Source organism: Vidua chalybeata, chromosome 14 (assembly GCF_026979565.1).
Source record: "Vidua chalybeata isolate OUT-0048 chromosome 14, bVidCha1 merged haplotype, whole genome shotgun sequence".
NCBI classification, from domain to species: domain Eukaryota; kingdom Metazoa; phylum Chordata; class Aves; order Passeriformes; family Viduidae; genus Vidua; species Vidua chalybeata.
In genome coordinates this window covers 2,982,776-2,991,760 of record NC_071543.1, presented here as the reverse complement: position 1 = coordinate 2,991,760, position 8,985 = coordinate 2,982,776, and the positions used below count along the sequence as shown (strand labels likewise).

Genomic DNA, 8,985 nt, shown 5'->3' with positions numbered 1-8,985 from the left:
GCCAGCAGAGCCAGGGCAGGCTCCAGTGACCCCACAGCCCTTCCTCAAATCCCTGGCCATGCCCCTGCCCAGCCAGGGCAGCCAAGGGGAACTCTGGGCTGGGGGTGCAGCAGAGCAAGGCACCCACAGAAATCAAACCTCAGATCCTGGGGGCAGTTCTGAGCCCCTCAAGAGAGCCGTTGAGGGGCTGGAGTATGTCCAGGGAAGGGAATGGAGCTGGGAAGGGGCTGGAGCACCAGGAGTAGCTGAGGGAGCTGGAAAGGGGCTCAGCCTGGAGCAAAGGAGGCTCAGGGGGGCCCTTGTGGCTCTGCACAACTCCTGACAGGAGGGGACAGCTGGGGGGTGGGTCGGGCTCTGCTCCAGGGAATAGGGACAGGAGGAGAGGGAACGGCCCCAGGCTGGGCCAGGGGAGGTTTAGATTGGACGTTAAGGAAAATTTCTTCACTGCAGGGGTTGTCTAGCCTTGGCACAGCTGCCCAGAGCAGTGATAGAGTCACCGTCCCTGGGGGGATTTAAAGGATGTCTAGATGTGGCATTTGGGGATACGGGTTAATGTTGGGTTTGGCAGTGCTGTGAGAATGGTTGGACTCGATGAAGGCTTTTCCACCCTAAACAATTCCACGATGCCGTGATTCTGCGACTGCTGTAAGTGCGGCCGCTACTAGAGGGCAGAGTGAGCCCGGAGAGACAGGTGGTTCGAGCCGTGCGGGAGCTGCGATGTGGGAACCGCGTTTGCTTCCCCTTGCACTGAGGCGTGTGGGGGAAGCAAGAACTTCAGCAGCACGAGGGATAATCTGTGACACGGTTTGAGGTTTGGAGGGAGATGACTCACGCTTTGATTTCTTTATGGAGCGCTCCAGGGCGGGATTAATCCGTGCTTGTCAGGAAGGCGCTGCATCCAGCAGCGGGGAGGCAGCGGAGAGAGCTCCTCATCCCCAGCACATCAGGCTCCCGGTGCTCCTCAGGAAGAGAAAACCGGCATGGATGAAGGGCGAGGGCACCCCAAAAGGGACAGCTGCCATCTCCTGGGCACTCACTAGGCTGGACCTAGGGGTCTGGCACAAGGCTGTGTCCCAGCCCAGAGCCCGTCTTTTCTGTAGGTGTAAGGGCAGCTCTGCCGTGCCCGGAGGAGCTCGGGCAGCTCTGCAGCCCACGCCCCCCTCACTCCGTCCCCCCCTGCCGGTGTCCCCAGGGACCTTCCTCGAGCAGCGGACACTCAGGCTGGAGATTTTAGATTCATCCTGGACTGCCTTGGCCAAGCTGTCCTGTCCCTGTGCTGGTGCTACCAGAGGTGTTCTCATCTCAAGAAATGAAGTAGAAGTTTTCCATGAGCCAAACAGAGCCAGAAGTGCAGCCGGTCAGGGCGAGGAGGCTGACGCTGCTCCCAGGACAGCACAGCCTGCGACAGCGCCAGGCAGGGATCTGGGGACTCACGTTTGGACGGGAGGGGTGAGCAGCCCCTCTGCTGTGCCCCAGGACAGAGCTGCCCCCTCCTGCCCGCAGCCCTCGGTGACCTGCAGCCCTGGCTCAGAGCAGCTCCGGAGCTCTCAGCGCTGCCAGGAGCAGCTCAGCAAGTCACACACCCCCGAAGCGCCAGGAGCAAACCCAAAGGGTGGCACAACTGCCCAGGCCTCAGCCCCTGGAGCCCCCAGACCATCTCCTCTATTCCTGGGTGCTCTCAGGCACACACACCCCCAAGCTTGGGGTGCACAGAGTGCCCAGGGTGCCCCACACAGCTTGGGAGGGTGAGGGCAGGGGGAGCAGAGGGTGCAGACAGCAGCACCCGCAGATCTGTGCACCTTCAGCACCCTCAGGGTGCCCAGGGCCAGCCTCAGCCCAGGCTCTTCCCTGCTCTGTGCACAGCACACCTGGGGTTTCACCTGAGTTTTTTCTGCATTCAGACCAGCAGTGTCCTCTGCTCGGGCTCAGGGGCACAAACCAGCTGCACCAAGGCTTCTCTGCTCCCCGAGCCGCTCCCCTGGAGGTGCCTGGGCTGGCTTTGTCCTGGGCCGTGGGACAGGAGCCTGCAGAGCTCCTGGCCCTGCAGCTCCCAGAGATGTTCCAGGGTTGCCATGAGCCACCTTTGTGCCATGCTGGAGCTGGGCAGTGCCCCCACCCTCCAAAGTGAGGAGTTGATGGGGAATTCACCCTTTCCCAAGGGAATTCATTCCATCACTGGATAAACTATGCAAATATCAGTTAATAACAGTAAATTAATGAACCATAGGAAAAACCTTCCCTGGGGGCACATCCACGAACTTTTTGCCAGTGATTCCCTGAACCCCTTGGGGTTTTGAGCAGCTTTGGGTCATCAGTGGCTCCCACATCAGTGACACTGTGGACAAACAGGCACAGTGGGGCCCAGGGGAGCACCCAACCCCAAACCCCACCACCCCTCCATCCACCCCAACCAGCTCAGCAAGCCAAAGGCTGTGCAGCTGGAGTGGGATGCCAGGAGGCTGCCAAAGCTCTTCATTTTGGGTCGTGGACCCCCAGCTGGCCCAGGAGGAGGTGGTGGGTGCTGTGGCACTGCCGCACGCGCTCACCTCCCCCGCGGGCTGCTGCGAGGGCTGAGGTAATCCTGGGTAATTCCTGACTTCCATGGAAATGCCTCCGGGCCGTGATGATTATCGCTGTAATTAGCCTCTCTGATTTTTCTTGGTGTTCTATAAAATATTAATTTACAGCTGGATCCTTGCCTCCTTTGTGTGCCGGCTCGAGCTCTTCCCATCAGCAGAGCATCTCTGGCACCTCGCGCAGAGGTCCTGTGGGGTTACGTGGCAGAGCTGGGGCGGCCGCTGGCGGCTGCGTCGTGGTTGGGGTTGGTGGGGCTGGGCAGGAACTTCCACTTCCCCACAGGAACATGCCCTTGTAGCTCCTATTTCAAAGGAAATATGGAAAACCGCTGAGGCACGCTCAGAAAATGCCCTCCACACCTCTGCAGCTGGATGGCTGAAGGTGAGCAGGCAGCTGCGTGGCTCCAGAAGCCCTTTAATACAACATAGATCCACCCTGTTCCTCTGTTTGGGCCAGAAACAGTGCTTTTGCTCAGCTGCATGAAAAATCAGGTAGGGCAGCAGTGTCTGAGCAGCACCATGCTCCCCACCCAGCCCAGAGCCACTGGAGTGGACACGGTGCTGTGATTTCCACTGCCAAAATGCAGCCAAATGTGGGGTTTGGTGGCACACGGTTCCCTGAAAACCCACTGCTCACACCAGCACTTTTAAGTTGCCTCATTTTTCAGCCAAGCTAAGTAGAATATACTTCAATCTTGCCAAAAAGGTGGAAAATGCCACCTGTGATATTTTTGATGCCCAACACTGGCAAAGTCAGGCAGAGGAAGGACATTGCAGTGTGCTGGTCCCCTCTCTGCCTTCTCCCTGGGACAAGCCTTGGGCTCCAGACTCTGCATTCCAGTATCCCTGCCAGGGAGGGAGTTCTGCCACATCCCTAAGGCTGCCCCCGAGATACTTTTTTCTCTGGGACAGTGTCTCTGCCAGGCCAGATGCAGCAGCTGTCTTAACTACAGCTCCAGTCTAAAGAAAGGAGCGTTGCTAATGACAGGGAGGGGCTGTGCCCAGCATGTGAATGTCTCTGCCGAGAGCTGCTAGCCACTAGAGATGTTTTCCTGGAGCTTTTGGCCCTGCAGCAGACGCTGTCAGTTTTGTCCTCAGGACAACCCTACATGTCCCTGATGCCTTGAGAGGCTCCTGGAACAGAGGCTGGACAGAGTTAAAGGAATAAAGCAGGGATTTATTAAAAGGCCTTCACAGGATTCACCTTGGGCAGTGCAAGAGCCCGGCTGAGGCTACACCCAAGATGGACCCTGGGTCAGGAGTTTTCACACTTTTATAAGTTTTGGTCCATTTCCATTTTGGGGTTAATTGTCCAGTTAAAGCTCCAAGTTATGCAGTCCCATCCTCCCGGTCTGCTCTCCTCAATTCCCTGTTGTTTGCACTTTTTGGGCCTGAAGCTGCAGCAGTGTCCTTGGTTCTGGGGCTGGAAAAGGATTGTTTTGTCTAACCAAACTGTGAGGAGAACTTGTTAACACTTTATATGAAGTTCAGAGTTATATACTACTGCAGTACAGAATCTGGAAAATAGGAAAGCTCAAACTTAAGGCATTATCCCCATGTCACTAAAACCAAGCCAGGTTGCAAAGCTGCTGGGGATTTGTATTCTCCGAAGCCACGTCCTCCCAAAACACTGCCCAAGCTGTTTGCACAGGTATTTCCATTCCTCCTCCCCTTCTGCACACCCAGGCACACACATTGAGCAGGAGCCAATCCCTCTGGCAGAGGCTCTGGCACGAGGGCTTGGAGCCAAGCACACACTGCTGGCAGCCACGCCTTGCCCGGGTGGCCGGGGGCTTGTCAGCTGTGACATGAGGTGCTCCCTGCCAGCTCTCCAGGGATGCCAGATGTGGATCTGGAGAGCCCCGAGGTGCTGCTGCCATCCACTGCATCCCTCACCAAGCTGGCAGGCTCAGGGCTTTGAGGGAAACCACGTGGCAGACACAGAAGGGTGTTCTAGCATTGAGTTCAATGGGAAGAGCAGGGTTTTCCTCAGTGTTTCTTTCATCTTGTGGTTATGAAGCCGCAGAGCCTCTGGGTGGGATGCTCCGTGTTCTTACAGCAGGCAGAGCTGTTCCTGCCTGGATTTCCCAAAGCTTCCCAGGCTGCATCTCCCTCCTCAATGAAACCTCCATCATCTCACCCAGCCCAGAGTTTTAACCCCTGCTTTTTCAGCCCCTTCTGTGATTTTACTCCTCAGTCTCATTGGTCCAGTCCAGCCCAGTGATGCCTGGGCCAAAAAATGACCTGTCCAGGCACCATGCAGCCAACATCCAGGAGAGATGCTGCTCCCTGGGTTTTGTGTCTGGCTCAAGGTCCAAGGAGTATTAACCTCCTGTTTCCCACTCTGCGAGAGCCTTCTGCAGCTCCAGAGGGAAGAAGTCTCCATAACACAGTGTTTTCTATGGCAAAGAGTTCTCCCACCTCTCTCATTGCTGTTTTAAATCCAGCCTTGCTTTGCTGCTGTGGACAATGAACATTTTGGGGGGCAGCTTCCCTGTGCACCACCCGGGGTACCCCAGGCCCCTTCTCTGTCAGCTTGCAGGGGCTTAACAAAATAAAACCAGCAGGCCAGGAACCCGAGCAGGCTTTCTGGTGATGTGGAAATTAAAATTTAGCTGCTCGTTGTGTCGGCAGAGGGCAGTGGAAGATGCTTCCAAACCTCCCAAGCCTCCCCCGGCCGCGCTGTGGAGATGGGGATCCGGGGAGGAGACTCCACCAGAGAGGAAGGGAAATAAAAATGCAGTTCCTCCAGCAGCGAGGCTGACCTGAGCGCGGCGTTCCCGCCGGGCAGCCCACCGGGCGGGGGGATTTGGGCTCATCCATCGGCGCGGTGCACAGGAGGGAAGGCGAGGCGTGGAGACCGCGCTCTCCATGGGCGCATCCCTCCAGCTCGGGTCTCGCCATCGCTCACAGCAGCTGCTCAGAGCCGGGCAGAGCCGCTGCTCCTCATCCTCTGCCCGGGAGGAAGCGGATGGCGATGGAGCTGGCAGTGATTTGCCGGCGGGAGCAGGCGGGAAGGCCGAGGAGAGGTTTTTCTGGCTGTAGCCGTGTCCCAGAGGGGTTCTCCAAGCTTGGCGAGCCGCAGCACGTAGACAAAAGTCTTCCCAACCCGCAGCCCGTGGCCGAGTGCTGCTCTCCGGCTTCGGGAGAGGCACGGAGATAGTGCGGCCCTGCCGCCGCCTCCCTGCCGCTCCGCACCCTGCCCTGTAATTAATATCCCTGGAGGTAAAGAAAGAGCAGCGGGAGGTTGGGATGTATTATTTTACTCTGATAGGAATCTGACACTGACACAGCCATTAGGGGAAAGAAAGAATAATAACTCAGACTTGGCATATATGAAAGCATAAATACCTTCAGCGTGTGAAAAGACAGGCTTTAATATATTGGTGGGCTTGTAATTATTTATTGAAAGAAGGGAAAAGGCAGAGCTTGCTGCAAAACAAGGCAGAGGCGAGGGAACAGCTCCCAGAATCATTGAGTTTGGGTGGCCGCTGCTATCCCGCCCGGAGAAGGCAGCGTGGGGTGACCCGCGGCCCTGGGGGCAGCCGCCGCTGCCGGGGTGATGTCGGCGGCTTCCCCCAGCAAGAAGCCGGGTTGGGGTCACACAAACGCTCTCCGAACTTTTCGAGGTAGGGCACGCCAAAACTCCCACCGGGCTGTACGGCGTGGAAGGAAATGCATCCCCTCGCCGGCTGTTTGCCACCTGCTCGGGCGGCTCCGGGGGCTTCGCTGCGGGGCGGAGGCAGCGGCAGCATCCCCCGCCGGGCCACCGAGAGCCCCCGGGCCGCGCCCGCGGGATGCCCCGCGACCGGGGGACTGCGCGGGGCCGGGGGCCGGCGGCGGCTCCCCCATCGCTCCCTGCCGCCCCCCGCGCCCCGCCGGGCCCCGCGGGGGCGGCGCTGGCGGGGGCCCGCCCCGGGCCGGGCCCGCCGCAGGATGCGGCGGCGGGGGCGGTGCGGCGGCTCGGCGGGCGATGCGGGGCCGCGGCCGGGCCCGGGGCCGCCTTTGAGCGCCGCGGGGGGACGGGAGGGGGGCGCGGGCGGGCGGGCAGGCCCCGCCGCAGGTAGGGACGCGGGGGCCGAGCGGCGCGATGGAGGAGGAGGAGGAGGATGGAGGCGGCGGAGGGGAGGCGGGGAGTGAGGCTGCGGCAGGAGGGGGCGGGCGGGGGGGCCGGCCGGGGGGGGCGGCGGGCATGTGGGACCGGCTGCGGGGCAGTCGGGCGGCGGGCGGCGGCCGGAGCGCGGCCGCGATGGCGCAACGCGACGAGAAGGTGCCGGCGGCGGCGGCGGGCGAGGGCGAGCCCGGGGCCGGGGCCGGGGCCGGGGCTGGTGCTGGGGCCGGGGCCGGTGCCGAGGCTGAGCAGGGACAGAGCGGGGTCGCCGCGCCCTTCCAGCCCCCCGAGGGCGGCTTCGGCTGGGTGGTGGTCTTCGCCGCCGCCTGGTGCAACGGCTCCATCTTCGGCATCCACAACTCCTTCGGGATCCTCTACATGATGCTGCAGAGCGACCTGGGCGAGGGGGAGAAGGATCCGGCGCTAGAGTTTAAAACAGGTATGGGCTCCGCGGCCCCTTCCCCAGGCCGGGCAGTGCGTGCGGGGGGTGCCCGAGCGGAGCGGGGATGCCCGAGCGGAACGGGGAAAGGTGCGGCGGCACGGCCGGCGCTGCCTCCCGGAGCTGGAAGCTCCTTCTCGGCTGTGTGGAACCTCGATTGCTCCCTGCCCCCTCTATCCTCGTAGCCGTGGCTATATTTATCTCCGACAGCATCATGTGTTTCTAAGCTCCGATGTACTCAATTAAAAGTAATTCGGTTGAAAAACACGCCCTTAGCTTGTCCTGCCGGTGTGTCCTGGGGTAAAGCAGAGCAGCACTGGTGAATCAGCTGCTGCGTGTGAGCCACCCCCTCTAGTTTTCTTTATTATTGTTCTATTTTATGAGTTTTCAAGCTTTCTATCTGTCTGCCTTGTTGGCCGGGGGTGGCTCCAGGAGAGCATCTGCCCTGCTGCCACGCTCCCTCCGAGCCGTGTCCATTCAGTGGGACGGCCGGCACAGGGCAGGGCTGGCAGCGCCACCTGCGCGGTCACTCCGAGGGCAGCGCGGGGTCTCCAGCATTTCACATCCCTGAAAAGCAAGATCCATGGACTGCACACAGCTTTGGTAGGACCTACCCAGTTTTGGTAGGACCGACAGGCCTGGCCAGGGTGCAGACTGGGTAGGGTTAATATGGAGAAAAGGGTTGATTCTTGCTGCCAAGACCCTGCTGTTGAAGTAGACTTGGCAGAGGGACAACAGCCTCCTAGCGTGGTGGTCCCAGCTGGACACTGGTGTTGGGAGGCCCAGCCTTGTCCCAGGTCCTCCTGTCCCCGCTGGAAGATCACATCCATCCTCGTGGTGGACAGCCGTGGCCCACCTTGCTCTCATCTGCCAGGTGGAGACGAACACTTGACGCTGAGGGAACCTGCCTGCGGTGCTGTCCTGACTCTGGCTGGGACGTGGGCAGCAGCCAGGAGCCAGGAGTGTGCTGGGGAGAGATGAGTGCCAGGGCTGTGTAAGGACCTTAAAGCCTTGTTTTGGGGACCAGCGTTGCCCACGCTCCCTCCCTCAGCTGGCACATGGCCGGCGAGTGCAGCGGGGAGCGCGCCAGGATGAAATTCATTACGGGATCCACCACATCTAGAATCCCAAATTAACTCCGTGATACTCTTACCAGGGAGACGATGGGACCATGTAATTACGGGTACTAACAGAGTGCCACAGCGAGCTGCGGACGTGTGGCCAGTTGTAATTAGGGTGATGGATGGGCTGGGAGTGTGTGTGTGTGTGTGTGTGTTGTGTGTGCGCATGTGATGCCCAGGAAGCTCATAGTGCAGCTCTCTGTTTCCTGCTACCTGTGATTGTATCTAGAAAGCCTAAGGCAGGGCTCTAAAGGTAAAAGCGGTAACAAAAGAAATTAAATACTGCAAGTTCTGGTGGTTTAAAGGCTCTGTGCCCAAGACAGAGGTTGTAGGAGTCAGCATCTGCCTCTTGCTCCTGCCATCTATTTATTTAAGGCTATGACCGCACAGAGGTCTCGAAAAAGAAAGGCGTGTGGGTGTGCGAGGTGAACCCAGGCTGGGTAATTAAATTGCCTGGGTGACGAATATCTGCATTTTGGTCTGGGTGCTTAATGAAGAGGCCGTTAATAACTGAGTCGTGGCTCCGAGGTTGTGGTGCCGAGGCTCCAGCAGCGGTGGCGGATCCATCTGCGGCACCTCCGGGGCTGCAGCTGCACTGGCTGGGGCTGAGGGCAGCGGGGTGCAGCCTGGAGCCCCCCTCCAGCCCTTCCTCCCTCGCTCCCACCCCTCCCCACTCAGCATTGCATAATTTCCCCGCGGCGCTCGTTTGCGTGCAAACATAATCAGGAAAATATCGTA

General features: G+C 59.6%; 1 protein-coding gene across 1 annotated transcript in view; it reads left to right on the top strand.

Moving 5' to 3' along the window:
• The first annotated feature begins 6,768 nt into the window (after nucleotides 1-6,768).
• The window catches only part of SLC16A2 (solute carrier family 16 member 2), a 36,215-nt gene continuing 33,998 nt past the window's right edge, over nucleotides 6,769-8,985 (top strand). The window contains exon 1 of the mRNA XM_053955691.1: nucleotides 6,769-7,126. Coding sequence (XP_053811666.1) covers nucleotides 6,769-7,126 — 358 coding nt within the window. The remainder of the gene's footprint in view (nucleotides 7,127-8,985) is intronic.